General features: G+C 42.6%; 1 protein-coding gene and 1 long non-coding RNA gene across 3 annotated transcripts in view; both read left to right on the top strand.

Annotated features, from left to right (window-relative positions):
* LOC115425753 (glutamate receptor ionotropic, NMDA 1-like) overlaps positions 1 to 11,734 on the top strand; it is a 47,075-nt gene extending 35,341 nt beyond the window's left edge. The window contains exons 17-18 of one of the 2 annotated variants that reach the window (XR_003936270.1): positions 11,013 to 11,148; positions 11,444 to 11,734. Coding sequence is in view for 1 of the 2 variants with exons in the window: in XM_030143495.1 (XP_029999355.1) it covers positions 11,013 to 11,078 (66 nt within the window). In the remaining variant the exon portion in view is untranslated. Of the gene's footprint in view, positions 1 to 11,012; positions 11,411 to 11,443 lie in introns of those variants that run through there. The other variant, XM_030143495.1, reaches the window with a different exon arrangement.
* A 146-nt stretch (positions 11,735 to 11,880) lies between these two features.
* Positions 11,881 to 12,737, top strand: LOC115425789 (uncharacterized). The gene is made up of 2 exons (XR_003936271.1): positions 11,881 to 12,227; positions 12,351 to 12,737. It is a non-coding gene; the product is annotated as an uncharacterized LOC115425789 (long non-coding RNA).
* The last annotated feature ends 4,748 nt before the right edge of the window (positions 12,738 to 17,485 follow it).

Here is a 17,485-nt window from a genome sequence, read left to right on the forward strand (position 1 = left end):
GGAACCTGAACTAAAGTGAGTTTGACGTTCTTGAACCACAGGATGAATTCCAGGTTTTTTCTGGTATTTTCTCGTCCTGGTTCCTCATCTTAAACAGAGCTGCTGTGTTTCCCAGAATAAAAGCAGCAGATGTTTGACATCTGTGACAAAAACGCATTGATAATCATCTTCCTCGCCGCCTGGATTAGCACTTCAAACGGCGTCTGCTAAAGGCTAACAGCTAGCGGAGCAGTGGCGTGGATGATTAGCACATCAAAGGTGGAGGCGTTAGCGAAGGTGGATTAGCATGAACAGACAGACTGACAGCGTTCACCTCCACAACGTATCCCTGAATGCATCACATCTGTTTTTCACTGAGAATTTTCTCCTGCCACAGAGAAAATGAAAACCAAGACTCTGTTCGCAGCAGGTCTGAACGCACACTTTGGATTTTTGGGTGAAATCTGATTTTTTGTGTGTGTGTGTTGGTTCATATTCCACATTAAATGTGACTTCTATCAGTTTTGAGTCTGAACTGAATGTGACCTTGAAGTGACCCACATGAACTAAAGAGGTTCTAAAGTGATCCACATGCACTGAAGAGATCCTGATGGAATACCAGACCACGCAGACACACAGTGTTTACAGAAGGAAATATGGTTTTCCTCCGCTCTGACCAACAACTGGGACGTTTGTCGCATTTCAATGACGTAAAGGTTGGATTAATGCGACCTGGCTCTTTTCAGATTCCTGGAATTCTTGGGGGCGGGGCTATGCTGAAGAACACTGATTGATGGAACACACTGTCCCCTTCAGTTGAATCTTTTCCGTTCACGTCCTCCATCCTGGCGTGTTTATAGCGTCATCAAACAAACCACAGGTGACCAGGTTCAGTTTTACCAGGTAAATAAAGTCCTGGAAATAAAAGTTCCAGGTAAGTTGGTGGAAAAGGGGCTGATGTGTATTCAGCTGACTGTCATGCACTGTATTAAATGTCCGTAACGATGTTCAAATTCAGATTAATTTTTTTATATTCTCCTTCTCATTTAGCATCTGGACGAACTTGCCTCTTTTTTTTTAGGTTTTTTTTTTTTTTTTTGCTCTGATATCAATTGAATCTTTGTATAAATGTGTTTATTTGCTAATGTTCCCCAGAAACACATGGAAAAAAGTAACAGATAAAAAAAGGTAGAGGTAAAATGACTGTGTTAAAACGTGACCTCCGCCGTAGAAAACCACCATAACAGTACTAATCTGACAACAAACACAACTCCCATGATGCCTTGCTGGTGATGCCCTCTACTACATCATTGACCTCCTAGTGACACAGAGGAGGTGTCGGCCAATCGGATGTGGCCGGGTGTAGTATAACACTTGTATTATTGTGTACCTTGATGATGTCATCAGTGTTTTGTCCAATCAGCAGCTGAGGCTGGTGTCATACCCAGCCCTGCCCTCTGTGACAGGTCAAAGGTCAAACTGGTGATGTGTTTCTCTGATGTACATAATGGAACTCAATGCCAAGCCCCCCCCCAGCAGGAAAGATGGCATTATAACAGCGCAGCGTTGGTATAATGATCTGTAACGTCTCCACCGCTTCATTCAAGCTCATCTGCCATCTTTGTCCCCCCCCCCCCTCCTTTTAAACGACCCCCCCCCCCGCCCCCCCCAGGATGTTTCCCTTGCTTTGACCCTGTGCTTGTCCTCATGTTTACCTGCTCTGTGTGTTTGTGGTCGATGAACAAAGCAGTAAAATGGAGGGAAGTTCTTCTGTTTTACTGAAACATCACCTCATCTGAAGCACAACACACCTAGAAAGGCACCTAAAATACACCAGAACACACCTAGAAATACACCTAAAATACACCAGAACACACCTAGAAATACACCTAAAATACACCAGAACACACCTAGAAATACACCTAAAATACACCAGAACACACCTAGAAATACACCTAAATACACCAGAACACACCTAGAAATACACCTAAAAATACACCAGAACACACCTAGAAATACACCTAAAATACACCAGAACACACCTAGAAATACACCTAAAATACACCTGAACACACCTAGAAATACACCTAAAAATACACCAGAACACACCTAGAAATACACCAGAACACACCTAGAAATACACCTAAAATACACCTGAACACACCTAGAAATACACCTAAAAATACACCAGAACACACCTAGAAATACACCTAAAAATACACCTGAACACACCTAGCAATACACCTAAAAATGCACCAGAACACACCTAGAAATACACCTAAAAATGCACCAGAACACACCTAGAAATACACCTAAAATACACCTGAACACACCTAGAAATACACCTAAAATACACCAGAACACACCTAGAAATACACCTAAAATACACCAGAACACACCTAGAAATACACCTAAAATACACCAGAACACACCTAGAAATACACCTAAAATACACCAGAACACACCTAGAAATACACCTAAAAATGCACCAGAACACACCTAGAAATACACCTAAAATACACCTGAACACACCTAGAAATACACCTAAAAATACACCAGAACACACCTAGAAATACACCTAAAATACACCAGAACACACCTAGAAATACACCTAAAATACACCAGAACACACCTAGAAATACACCTAAAATACACCAGAACACACCTAGAAATACACCTAAAAATACACCAGAACACACCTAGAAATACACCTAAAATACACCTGAACGCACCTAGAAATACACCTAAAATACACCAGAACACACCTAGAAATACACCTAAAATACACCTGAACACACCTAGAAATACACTTAAAAATGCACCTGAACACACCTAGAAATACACCTAAAAATGCACCAGAACACACCTAGAAATACACCTAAAATGCACCTGAACACACCTAGAAATACACCTAAAAATGCACCAGAACACACCTAGAAATACACCTAAAAATGCACCAGAACACACCTAGAAATACACCTAAAAATGCACCAGAACACACCTAGAAATACACCTAAAAATGCACCTGAACACACCTAGAAATACACCTAAAATACACCAGAACACACCTAGAAATACACCTAAAAATACACCTGAACACACCTAGAAATACACCTAAAAATACACCTGAACACACCTAACATGCACCTACAAATACACCTAATATATATATATATATATATATACATTACCGGCCAAAAGTTTTAGAACACCCCAATTTTCCAGTTTTGTATTGAAATTCAAGCAGTTCCAGTCCAATGAACAGCTGAAATGGTACAAAGGTAAGTGGTGAACTGCCAGAGGTAAACAAAAAAAAAAAAAAAAAAAGGGAAGGTTAAACAAAACTGAAAAATAATGTACATTTCAGAATTATACAAAAAGGTGAACAAGAACTAGGTTACCAACTGAAACAGGAAACAGGGTTGTACCATTTCAGCGGTTCATTGGACTAAAACTGCATGAATTTCAAGACAAAACTAGAAAATTGGGGGTGTCTAAAACTTTTGACCGGTAGTGTAAAATATACAGGGTGGGGAAGCAAAATGTACAATATTTTGAGGCAGGGATTGAAAGACAGTGTATGACCAATTAGTTTATTGAAAGTCATGAGAATTTATTTGCCACAAGAAAATGTCCATAATAGAAAATGTTTTATTCTATGTGTCCTCCTTCTTTCTCAATAACTGCCTTCACACGCTTCCTGAAACTTGCGCAAGTGTTCCTCAAATATTGGGGTGACAACTTCTCCCATTCTTCTTTAATAGTATCTTCCAGACTTTCTGGTAATAGTTTTGCTCATAGTCATTCTCTTCTTTCCATTATAAACAGTCTTTATGGACACTCCAACTATTTTTGAAATCTCCTTTGGTGTGACGAGTGCATTCAGCAAATCACACACTCTTTGACGTTGCTTTCCTGATTACTCATATGGGCAAAAGTTTGTGAAAAGGTATGGATAATAGTGTTAGGTATGATTATGACATCAGTATATGTTTGGGTTCAAAACAACTGACGTAGTGTCTGCTGAGAAAAAACAACTAAATGTTCAGTGTACATTTTGCTTCCCCACCCTGTAGGTGTGTGTATATATATATATATATATATATATATATATATATATATATATATATATATATATATATATATATGTATATAAATATATATGTGTGTGTGTGTGTTTATGCTGTACTTGGCAGTACTTGTACTACCTGATTGTGTACTCATACTGTATCCTGTGTGTACTCTGGTCCTCCGACCATCTACATTGTGTGTTGTACTGCACTGAGTGCACGTGTGTACATGATGTGAGCGTGTGCAGGTGTGCAGGTGATGTGAGCGCGTGCAGAGGCGTGCAGGTGATGTGAGCGCGTGCAGAGGCGTGCAGGTGGGCGGTGCTTCCTGCGTCTGTTAATGTGTGTGTGCACCTATCGTATCATCTATTTTAGGATAGGAAAAGTGGTAGAGCAGAGCCCGAGCCCAAACTGAAAACCTCTTTTAGGTCCATCACTTCGACCTCCGACCTCAAACGTCGTAGGGCCTCCGGGGACGCCACGGTAAGGAGATGAAGACACACCCCCACCCCCACCCCCACCCTCCTTTACTTCATTCTCCTTTACCTGTCTATGAACGTCCTCTGTGGTTCCACTGGAGAACCAAAGGAACCAAAGGTTCATTTATGGAGCCTTAACGATGGTGGAAAACCTGCAGATATTAATGAACTAGAGTTTAGGGGGTTGTGTAGTTTTAGTGGTTGTTGTGTAGTTTTAGGTTTATTGTGTAGTTTTAGTGGTTATGTACACTGAACAAAAATATAAACACACCACTTTTGTTTTTGCTCCCATTTTTCATGAGCTGAACTCAAAGATCTAAACTTTTTCTGTGTACACACAAGGTTTATTTCTCTCAAATATTGTTCACAAATCTGTCTAAATTTGTGTTAGTGAACACTTCTTCTTTGCTGAGATAATCCATCCACCTCACAGGTGTGGCAGATCCAGATGCTGATTAGACAGCAGGATTTTTGCACAGGTGTGCCTTAGGCTGGCCACAATAAAAAGCCACTCTAAAATGTGCAGTTTTATCACACAGCACAATACCACAGATGTCACAAGTTTTGAGGGAATATGCACTGGTCATGCTGACTTCAGGAATCTCCACCAGAGCTTTTGCCTGTGAATTGAATGTTCATTTCTCTACCATAAGCCATCTCCAAAGCTGTTTCAGAGAATTCATGAAGAAGACTGTGTGAGGAAAATGGTGGTCACACCAAATACTGACTGGTTTTCTGACCCCCCTGGACCTGGAATACAGTAAAAGTGCACATTTTAGAGTGGCCTTTTATTGTGGCCAGCCTAAGGCACACCTGTGCAATAATCCTGCTGTCTAATCAGCATCTTGATATGCCACACCTGTGAGGTGGATGGATTATCTCAGCAAAGGACAAAGGAGAAGTGCTCACTAACACAGATTTAGACAAATTTATGAACAATATTTGAGAGAAATAGGCCTTTTGTGTACATAGAAAAAGTTTTAGATCTTTGAGTTCAGCTCATGAAAAATGGGAGCAAAAACAAAGTGGTGCGTTTATATTTTTGTTCAGTGTAGTTTTTTGGGTTGTTGTGTAGTTTTAGTGGTTGTTGTGTAGTTTTAGGTTTATTGTATAGTTTTAGGGGGTTGTTATGTAGTTTTTTGGGTTGTTGTGTAGTTTTAGTGGTTGTTGTGCAGTTTTAGGGGGTTGTTGTGTAGTTTTTTGGGTTGTTGTGTAGTTTTAGTGGTTGTTGTGTAGTTTTAGGTTTATTGTGTAGTTGTAGGGGGTTGTTGTATAGTTTTAGGGGGTTGTTATGTAGTTTTTTGGGTTGTGTAGTTTTAGTGGTTGTGTAGTTTTAGGGGGTTGTTATGTAGTTTTTTGGGTTGTGTAGTTTTAGTGGTTGTTGTGTAGTTTTAGGGGGTTGTTGTATAGTTTTAGTTGTTGTGTAGTTTTAGTGGTTGTTGTGTAATTTTAGTTATTGTTGTATAGTTTTAGTGGTTGTTGTGTAGTTGTAGTTATTGTTGTGTAGTTTTAGTGGTTTCTTTTTCCTCTCCTTCACCTCCTCTTCTTACATCTCCATATGTTCACCTGTCCCTTATCAGGAAAGACAGACAGGTGTTCACACAGACAGATGTCAACACAGACAGACAGACAGACAGACAGACAGACAGGTGTTGGACAGACAGACAGACAGACAGGTGTCCTGTGTGGACAGACAGACAGGTGTTGGACAGACAGACAGACAGGTGTCCACACAGACAGACAGACAGACAGACAGACAGGTGTCCACACAGACAGACAGACAGACAGACAGGTGTCCACACAGACAGACAGACAGACAGACAGGTGTTCACACAGACAGACAGACAGACAGACAGGTGTCCACACAGACAGACAGGTGTTCACACAGACAGACAGACAGACAGGTGTCCACACAGACAGACAGGTGTCCACACAGACAGACAGACGGACAGGTGTTCACACAGACAGACAGACAGGTGTTCACACAGACAGACAGACAGGTGTTCACACAGACAGACAGGTGTCCACACAGACAGGTGTTCACACAGACAGGTGTTCACACAGACAGGTGTTCACACAGACAGACAGGTGTCCACACAGACAGGTGTTCACACAGACAGGTGTTCACACAGACAGACAGACAGGTGTCCACACAGACAGACAGACAGATAGATGTCAACACAGACAGACAGACAGACAGGCAGGTGTCCACATAGACAGACAGACAGACAGACAGGTGTCCACACAGACAGACAGACAGGCAGTTGTCCATATAGACAGACAGACAGGTGTTCACACAGACAGACAGACAGGTGTCCACACAGACAGACAGACAGGTAGGTGTCCACACAGACAGACAGACAGGTGTTCACACAGACAGACAGACAGACAGGTGTCCACGCAGACAGACAGACAGGTGTTCACACAGACAGACAGACAGGTGTCCACGCAGACAGACAGACAGGTGTCCACACAGACAGACAGGCAGGTGTCCACACAGACAGACAGACAGACAGGTGTCCACACAGACAGACAGACAGGTGTCCACACAGACAGACAGACAGACAGGTGTCCACACAGACAGACAGACAGGTGTCCAGACAGACAGACAGACAGGTGTCCACACAGAAAGACAGACAGGTGTCCACACAGACAGACAGACAGACAGGTGTCCACACAGACAGACAGACAGGTGTCCACACAGACAGACAGGTGTCCAGGTTGTGTCCTTGCGGCTCGTCTTCGTTCAGGACGTTCTTGTCTCTCGTCGTCCTCTTGCAAAGAAGGCGTTGGAGGTTCAGCCTGTGTGGTCTCCTCTCCTGTGGACCTGTGTCCTCGCACTCCTCCTCCTTTCTTTGAGCCTCCTCTCTCTCCTTCTCTCTGTCCTCCTCTCTGTCCTCTCCCTGTCCTCCTTTCTTTCATCCTCTCTGTCCTCCTCCCTTCGCTCCTCTCTCTCCTCTCTGTCCTCCTCTCTCCTCGCGGTCCTCCTCCCTCGTCCTCCTCTCTCTCCTCTCTGTCCTCCCTAGGCTCTCTCTGTCCCTCCTCCCTCGCCGCCTCTCTCTCCTCTCTGTCCTCCATCTCCTGTCCCTCTCCCTGTCCTCCTTTCTTTCCTCCTCCTCTCTCCTCCTCTTTGTCCTCCTCTCTGTCCTCCTCTCTGTCCCCTCTCCCTGTCCTCCTTTCTTTCCGCCTCTCTGGTCCTCCTCCCCCTCCTCCATCTCTGGTCCTCTCTGTCCTCCTCTCTCTCCTCCTCCCTGGTGCCTCTCCCCCCCTTCCCTCCTCCTCTCTCTCCCTCTGTCCTCCCTTTCTCTCCTCCTCTCTGTCCTCCTCTCTCCTCCTCCTCTCTGTCCTCCTCTCTCTCTCCTCCTCGCTGTCCTCCTCTCTCTCCTCCTCCCTGTCCTCCTCTCTCCTCTCTGTCCTCCTCTCTTTCCTCCTCTCTCTCTTCCTCCCTGTCCTCCTCTCTCTCCTCCTCGCTGTCCTCCTCTCTGTCCTCCTCTCTCTCCTCCTCTCTCTCCTCCTCCCTGTCCTCCTCTCTCCTCTCTGTCCTCCTCTCTTTCCTCCTCTCTCTCCTCCTCCCTGTCCTCCTCTCTCTCCTCCTCGCTGTCCACCTCTCTGTCCTCCTCTCTCTCCTCCTCCCTGTCCTCCTCTCTCCTCTCTGTCCTCCTCTCTCTCCTCCTCCCTGTCCTCCTCTCCCTCCTCCTCGCTGTCCACCTCCCTGTCCTCCTCTCTCTCCTCCTCTCTCTCCTCCTCTTCTCGCCTCCTCCCTGTCCTTTCCTTTCATCCGTCTGTGTCACTTCATCTCAGCTGTCGATGCTGTCTTCCATCCCATGATGCTTTGCAGCGGTTGGATCCATCGGGTTGTTTTTCCACAGGTGGCGCCGTCGCTCCTCCTCCTCCTCCTCCTCCTCTGAGCTGTTTCTGTTTCAGGTTGATCATCTGTTCTTCTGTGTTGTCGTGGTGACAGCGTTGACGGTTTCATTTATTACTTTTCAGCCACAGGTTGTAAAACAGCAGGGCCGTACGGAGCTGCACCAGGGCCCTGGTGCCCAACCAGGGCAGTGCCCCCACCCCACCCCCCCCACCCCCAGCGAATATGACTCATTAAATACAGCTCAAATAATATGCCCCCTGTAGGGGTCATATAAACTAGAATAATAACACTAATAATCATAATTTTAATATAATCATTCAAACATACTGTAATAACCAAGTTAATGTATAATTTGAACAATATTCTAATCACAAGATGTAAAATATAAAGTATACAATAGAAGATTTTAAACAAAAGAAACCAATGTCAGTGTAAACGAACACCAGAAAAAGAATGAAAACAGCTAAAGATATGCATTTAGATTCACTTGTAAATGTTTCGATGTTTATTATTGTTTTATTTATTGTTCTCATAATACTTATATATGATTAAATATAATATATATTGTTGTTAAATGTTCTGCATTTTGTTACTTTTAGCAGCAATTTGAGACGAGTTTTTCGTTGTTTCTGTTTTAATTTTTTCATATGAAATATTTATTTTTCTTCTAGTTATTATTATCATTATTATTATTATTATTATTATTATTATTATTATTGGACTGAATTTCAGTTCATTTCTTGTAATTATTATTTCGTACTCATTACATGTTCTTTAATCTGTCATTAATTATCAGTTCATAAAGATGTAATTTATTGTTTATTCTTGTCGACGTCGTCCGTTGATCATGTGACAGTTTCTTTTATTTGACAGAACGTTGTGTTTTGGTTTAAATGTGTGACTTTGTGGGTTCTGGTGTTTAAACCTGATCCTTAGGGGGGCGGCGCTGGTCCAATCAGGTCTGTGCTGGACCCGTGTTTGTGTTTGACTCCACAGCCGTCCAACACTGGCCTCCCATTGGCTGCAGTGTTTCCGTGGCGACGAGGCGGCGGCGCCAGCGTTAACTCAGGGATCCGCCCACATTCAAAGGTTCTAATGAGGGAACTGCTTTGAATGAGGCAGTGGTTCTGACCCGGAGGTGGGGTCAGGTGATGGGGGGGGGGGGCTGGAAGAAGGGGGCGGGGCTCTAACCCATGTTTCTTTGTGATCATCTCTCTTTATTTTCAATATGAGTGTTTTCTCTCTCAGTGGATTTGAGTGGTGTCCAGATACATACGACACACACACTGCCTCTGTCGCCCTCTGCAAGCATGACCGACACACACAACAACACACACACACCCCGACACACATATACACCCCGACACCGACACAACCCGCTCCGTTTCAGACTCGGCCGTTTCATCTCTTCGTTTCCTCGACTCTGAGTCTCGGGGGTTTTATCGGGTATTTTTTGGTGAAATAATCGTTTTTTCGTTGTTGTTTCTACGACTGAAGTTCATGTAAATGCAGATGTTTGGACGTGTCCTCAACAGCGGGTGTGAATCTCAGGGATAATGTGGATGAAGTGTCCACCATCGTCCACACTGATGCAGACGTCTGTGCTTGTCGTCCTCACGTAAACAGCGTCTGTCCTTAAACTGGTTTGTCTTTTATTCTGTCCATGTGTTTAACATTTGAAACATCAGATCCAGCTGGAGGTTACCATGGATACCATCCACAGGTTGGACAACTACAGACAGGGCCAGAGTCTGGACGTGTTTGGAGACAGGTTGTGTTGTCATGGGGACAGACCTCTTTTTATGTTCAGATAAACGTCTGCATCAGAGTGGGCGGGGCTTACGCTGCATTCACGGGCATTTCCGGTCAAAATTCGTTTGTTTTCGTTCTGTTCCCGTTTCCGTTCAGGAACAGCCGAACCGTTTTTGTTCGTGTTCTCGTCGATCTGTAAATGATGAAGTAATATTAAATCCAACGGCTGTTAGTCAAGGAACCGAGACGGCGCTAACGTCAGGGTTCGGACGTCGGAACGCTGATGCTGATGAGACACTGAAGCGTGTGTGGTGTTAGCACCCCCCACAGGAAGCAACAGGAATGACACCTTCAGGTGCAGTCAGACTTTTCAGAACCAGGTCTTTATCTGAAGCAGGTTTTACACCAGACACAGAATCCATTAAAGCCGAACCGTGACCCACTTAAAACGACCCAACACTTCCTGTTTCAAATTAAAAGCCTTATGGTGTTTGAATTATCTGGGCTTTTATTGTGAAACCTCGAGGGAACGTCCTGCTTCACCTTCTGGTTCAATGTTGTACAGTTCCATCATTAACCGTCTGATCTGTTCCAACACAAACCCCCGTTTATATGTGACTTCCTGTTGAATATTTCACAATAAAAGCCCGGTTGGTTTGACTGAAACACTGGAGTCTAATTAGAACCAACAGTGATTTAGACGATAAACGACTCACATTCATTGACTGATCTGATTGATGTGAACCGGAGGAAGAGGAAGGAGGCAGGTGATGAAGACCTGTGTGTCATTAACCAGTGTGTGTGTCTGTGTGCGTCTGTGTGTGTCTGTGTGTGTGTGTGTGTGTTTTTGTCGTCTCTCCGTAGCCATACCCGACTGACATCACCGGACAGCTCAACCTATCAGATCCCTCCGTCAGCACCGTCGTCTAGGAAACGACGCGACGAGCACCACTGCTGCTGCTGAGCCACAGACACGCAACGGACACGCAACAGACACACAATATGCACACAACAACGCACTGTTTAAATACAAACACACAACACTGACCCTCTGGACACACAAACACCACCTTAAATGCATATTATTCACATCTACACACATGATCAACACAATCTCACACACACACACACACACACATTAAACAGATGGACAAACTGCACAGGAAACACAAACCATGACATCAGGACTTTGGACGACGACACACTGTTACACAAAACACACACCATCTGTCACCACAAACCTCTACACACACTGACAAAGAGTAACACACACACACACAGTGACAAAGAGTAACACACACACACACAGACACACAATAATAAACAGTAACACACACACAGACACACAACGACAAACACAGTTACACAAACACACACCATCTGTCACCGCACACCTCCACACACAGACACACACATACCTTCCTGTGCTTGTAGCTCCGCCTCCAGAGGGTCTTTGATTGACACACAGTGAACTTTTATTTTTGGTCGGTGTCTGTGATGTCACACTTCCGTTTCCATGGCGCCAATCAATCGACCAATCACACGGACCGATCAAAGCTCCCCCGCGGCGGACGCCCATCCACTGATCAAACACGGTGATCGGACCCGCTGATCGTGGGGGCGTGGTCCAAGTCTCGGGACATGAAGTTCAGGATGTTCCTGAAAGCAGCGACAGAGGAGGCTCCTGCTGCTGAGGATCATGGGTAATGTAGTGTTCAGGAGGATCATGGGTAATGTAGTGTTCAGGAGGATCATGGGTAATGTAGTGTTCAGGAGGATCATGGGTAATGTAGTGTTCAGGAGACTCTTCTGCATCTGTGTCCACAACGTTTATGAAAATGACACAAAGTTCATCCAAAACTGATTTAATTAAACCCAGTGTTTTTACAGATTTATTCTATAAACGTATGTTTAGTCAAACGAACTGTAGGATTCTCTGAATTTAATGGTCTTCTTAATTATTCCTTTGATTAATTCTTGTTAATAGTCGAGTCTAAGCAGAAAATAGTAGATAGTGTTTTTATTTATGTGTTAATACGTTCACAAACAGTCTTATCTGGTACATTCACGTAAATATATGTATATGTATATCCAGTTTAATCCAGTTTCATCTGGTTTGATCCAGTGTTTTTATTTATATGTTAATACGTTCACAAAAAGTCGTATCTAGTACATTCATGTAAATATATGTTAATATTATAGTAAGATGTACATTCATGTTCCATTTATTAATATCTATAAAGAGAACATTTATTTATAAACGCTGAACGAGGTGATAATAAATAACAAACGCATCAACATTTATTAACCTTTAATGTCTAAAAACGGACACTTTTTTGTTCTAATACAATGCACTAATGACAAAAATCTGCTTTAAACATATGTAATAATTCACTTTTTTATTTTCCCACGAATATCAAAGTAACTTTAACCATGAACTCATCCATCTGAAACATCTGAAGAAGCTCCAAACTGATGTTTAACTGTAATATATGAGACAAAACCAAACAGTAATTATTGAAAATAACAGGGTTTCACGTCGTTCGCCTCAAACACAGAGAAACAGAAAATGCCCGACAGTCGGAACAGGATGAGAACGCAGATACGAGCAGAAAAATAAGACGTTCGCCGTCAGACTGTTTACGTTCAGACCGTTTATAAAAGTATGAATAAAACCATCACTGACACAGATACAGGCTCATGTAGGGAAACAAAACAAGAACTTCATGACCCAGAGACTCCGCCCACTGTCCCCACTGACGGTCCCGAGGCATGATGGGAAACGTAGTCCCTGCTCCACCTCCACTGTGTCTCTGCTGATGATGTCAGACCTGTGCGATGTCAGTCTCTACCTCCACAACGTTGGAACCACCTGTCTGCGGCGAGGAAACCTCCTAGCTCCGCCCGCTCTCACTGAGTGGGCGGAGCTACGAGGCTTTCGCGCCACAGGGGCAATGTAGCTAAATCTGAGCCAAGAGCGTCCCTGAGAACAAGAACACAATGAACGAGAAGCATTCCACCGGTTGAACATAAGCAGATGAATCCACGGACGGAACAGTCAAGCCGACGAACGTCCACACATTCAGGTTTTTAACCACGAATTAACCACACACTGTCAACGAAGGCTAACTGTAGATAGCACAGGGAGGATTCATGCCGATATTATCGTCGCTAATGCTAATGTATCAGATAAGGCCAACTGTAGTTGTCTGACCGGTGCTAAGGCTAACACTGATGTCGCTAAAGCTAATGTAACGCTAACTATATCTATACTGATGTCATGACAAGCTGTGAAAATTTGGAAGACCCGCATAGTAGAAGCTAATGCTAATGTTAATGAGTTGGTAGTTCTGTAAGATACGGTATTTTATAAATGCTAATGTTGGTAGTGTTGTTGTTAAATATACCAGATGAGTCTAAACATCGTTACATGACTGGATCTAATGCTAACACCAATGCTAACGCTATACACGTGTGCACCAGCGTGACAGTGAACAACGTAGCAGAAGATGCTAATGCACCAGCTAATGCTAGCCGTATTTCTCTTCCAATAGGAGTCCATCCATGTGACACTGACCAACACCGCCGTAGTTTTAATATTATTAAATTAAACCAGCGATGTCAGAAAATATATAAACACACATTTTACTTTTAGTGTAAAAACTGTTCATTTTTAATATTCACGTGTAAAACGAGTGAATTCTAGAATATTTGCAGAAAAGTGAAATAATTAACGTGTATAGTAGTGAAACGTCATCACTAATTATTAACTATTGATGTTGTTTGACCGTTTTGTACACACTATAGATATTTTTTTAATTAGTAAAAAGTTTCAGTGTTTATTAATGTAGCAACGCAATAATAATTCTAATAATAATCACGCTCATGGGACGTTCACTGGCACCGTTTACACTCGTACGTTAAATGATCGTTGTTACTTTAATACTTTATTGATTATTGATTCATTCTGAGTCCTGTCATTCATCTGCTTATTATTACTTTCATGATTGATTTCATGATTCGTTGTTTTTGGGGGTTTTTTGTTTTGTTTTTTATTCCACGACATTGTTCTCAGCGACGCTCGGCTCATGTTTGTATTAATGTTTATTAAATGTGTTTATGTTTAATTTAACGGACGCTAACGTTGAGATGTACTCAAAGCTCTGTTAAAGCCGGACCCACCTTTGTTTTATTGTGTGAGTGTCGGTTTGATGTAAATACACTGTAAAATGTGAGGATTATTATTGTGCGGGTTGACGGGTGGGAGGGGCCATGCCTGAACACGCCCCCTGTGATGTCAGAGAGTCCTTAAACGTTAGCTTCTGACGGTCCTGTAGCTAACGGGTATTTATTAATAATATGTGGGTTATTTCTCGTTCATTATTTGTGCTTTTTATTGTTGATTATTTTCTGTCGATAGCGACGAACAAACAAATTAAATCAGGTTAAATCTTCAGATTAAACCTGAGTTTAAATCTGAGTTTAAGCCTCTGGTTAAACCCAATGATGTCAGATGTTTAATTGTATCTAAATACAAACATGTCAACTGTACATTTCAACTCTTTAATTCTGTGTTTTAGGTGATTTTGTGTTTTTGTGCTGATTCTAAACACATTGATGGCACATGTAGCTCCTAAACCAGGGTTTGGGTTTGGATCTGCAGATACGTTCAGCCCACAACACAATTTCATTTACTGTCTTTGACTTTGTTTTGTTCATCTGAGCGTGTGGCGTTCAGGGTCCATACACCGACATGGAATTTACATGAACAGAATATGAATAAACCGACAGACCAGTTCAGTTTAGGTTTAGTTTAATGTATGTGTTTGATTCATAAGATCAAAGAAAGACGCAGAAAAAGTTCATCTGATTTGAAACGTCAGTAAATCGACCGCATTATGAAGGAAAAGAAGCAGAAACAACAACAGCCTCAACAGCCAAACACTGGTGTGTTTACTGGAATCATGTCCGATCCTGCTGTTTGTACGTCTGTTTAACGAAACAGTCACAAAAAACTGACAAACATGTCGAGTAAATGTTCAGTAGAGCTTCACCCTAAACCTGGTTTAACCCGGTTTGATTTGGTTTAATCTGGTTCAGTCCAATATGGTCTAATCTGGTTTAATTCAGTTGAATCTGGTCTAATCTGGTTTGATCCAGTTTTATCTGGTTTGATCCAGTTTAATCTGTTTGATCCAGTTTAATCTGGTTGGATCCAGTTTAATCTGGTTTGATTCAGTTAATCCAGTTTGATCTAGTTTGATCCAGTTTAATCTAGCTCAGTTCAGTTTAATCCGGTTTGATCTGGTCCTGGTTGTGCAGTTCACTATTATTCTCTGATGTCATTCTGGTGCATGTTGTTTCCATGTCATGCACCTTTCCTTTGTATTGTTCTGATAGTCTGGTCCCGGTCCTGGTCCCGGTCCTGGTCCCGGTCCTGGTCCCGGTCCTGGTCCTGGTCCCGGTCCGGTCCCGGTCCTGGTCCCGGTCCTGGTCCCTATCTTGTACAGAACCCGTTCTTCGTATTCATGTGAGAACTCTGACATTTACTCTGGCCTGTTTTTTTTTTTTCTTCCTGTGGACGTATCTTTTTGAACCTCCTTTGTCCTAAAATCACTGAAGCTGTCCACCATTTCTACCGTTTCCCTGCGTCCTCTGAGGAATGTGACCTTTGACCTTTGGCGCCTCCTTCTGATTGGACAGAGGCCTTTGGTTGTTTTTCTCACATGTAGCCACTGGACTGGACTGTTTCTGCTGGTTTCCATCATCGCTGCGTCTGTTTCTAATGACTCTCAGCTGCTCTCACGTCATGTGACCATAGAAACTGTAACCCAGAGTTACTGCCAGCCCCGCCCACTTTCCCGCCTCCATCCACAGACTCATAGAGTTCACGTAGTGACAACATTGAAGGAGTTTCATAAAAGTATTCTGTGTATTTTTTGGTGAAATTGAAGTTGTCACGCAGAATCTAACCCTTGTATGTGTTCACACGCTCGGCCAATAAAAGCTGATTCTGACAGAAGCCGCAGCCAATCACAGTCCTTCACATCCTGTCGATGACCGACGAACGCAGACGCCTCCGACCTGGAAACTCTGGGGTTTAAAGAGTCAAATCTGATTGGTTAGTGTGTGTGTGTGTGTGTGTGGGGGGGGGTTGACCTGCAGGTGGGAGGTAATTCAACAGAAACTCTGTTCTCTGAATGGCACATGAGTGCTGGGGGCGGGGCCAACAAACAGACTCTGTGATGTAACAGGTCCACCGTGTCTGAAGGCTGAGCTTTTAGAACTGGAATCTGTTTGGAGTTTTATGTACAATTCTAACAGTAACCTAAAAACAAGACAAAAACAAACACCCCAAAAACACCAACAACAATAACAGACTAATAATAGAGCACAGGTGTCAAACATGCGGCCCGGGGCCCAATCCAGCCACCAAAGGGTCCAGTCCGGCCTGCGGGATGAATTTGTGAAATGCAAAAATTACACTGAAGATTTTAACAATCAATGGTGTTAAATCCTTTTAATTCAGGTTCCACATACACACACATACAGTCTGATTAGATTTCCAGTGGGTCAGAACCAGTCAAATATGATCAGAATAACCTGTAAATAATGACAAGCCCAAATTTTTTTGTTTTTTTTGGTGTAAAAAAGTAAAATTACATGAAAATGTTACATTACAAACTATACTTTTACAAAAAATGTGAATAACCTGAAGAAATATGAACAAATGGAAATGTCTGAAGAAAAGTAAATGCAATTTTACCAATATTCTGCCTGTTACTGAATGTTCTTGTGCGATTGTAAATGATAAACTGAGGACAGAATGTTGTTAAAATGTTAAAATTACACTTGTTTTTCTTATGACAATTCAAGTTTGTTCATGTTATTCAGATTTTAAGGAACTTTGTAGATGTAAACCTGATCAGATAGAATTGTACTTTTTTTCACTGTTGTTATTTTCCTGGTTCGGTCCCACTGCAGATCAAACTGGGCTGAATGTGGAACTGAACTAACAGGAGTCTGACGGAACTGACTAGAACAAATGAGAACGAAAGGAAACAATGTGCCCCGGTAGCAACTTTGACTTTCCTCATTATTTATAATGCTTAATTTTCACTCTTTTTTCAGTCAATAATAATCTTAAATGTCTGGATTATTAGTTGCATTTTTCATTTTTATTTTGCTTTTGCTATTTAACCCTTTCATTGCCTGACATTCACATTTGTGGGCACATAGTTTCAGCTCATTTTCCAGAGGGTTCTAAAGGCAGTATTCTCCAAACCACATGGGTTCCCCCTCTATAGACCCAAAGTAAAACAATGAGAAGAAGTGTC

The sequence above is a fragment of the Sphaeramia orbicularis genome, chromosome 9 (assembly GCF_902148855.1).
Source record: "Sphaeramia orbicularis chromosome 9, fSphaOr1.1, whole genome shotgun sequence".
Lineage (NCBI taxonomy): Eukaryota > Metazoa > Chordata > Actinopteri > Kurtiformes > Apogonidae > Sphaeramia > Sphaeramia orbicularis.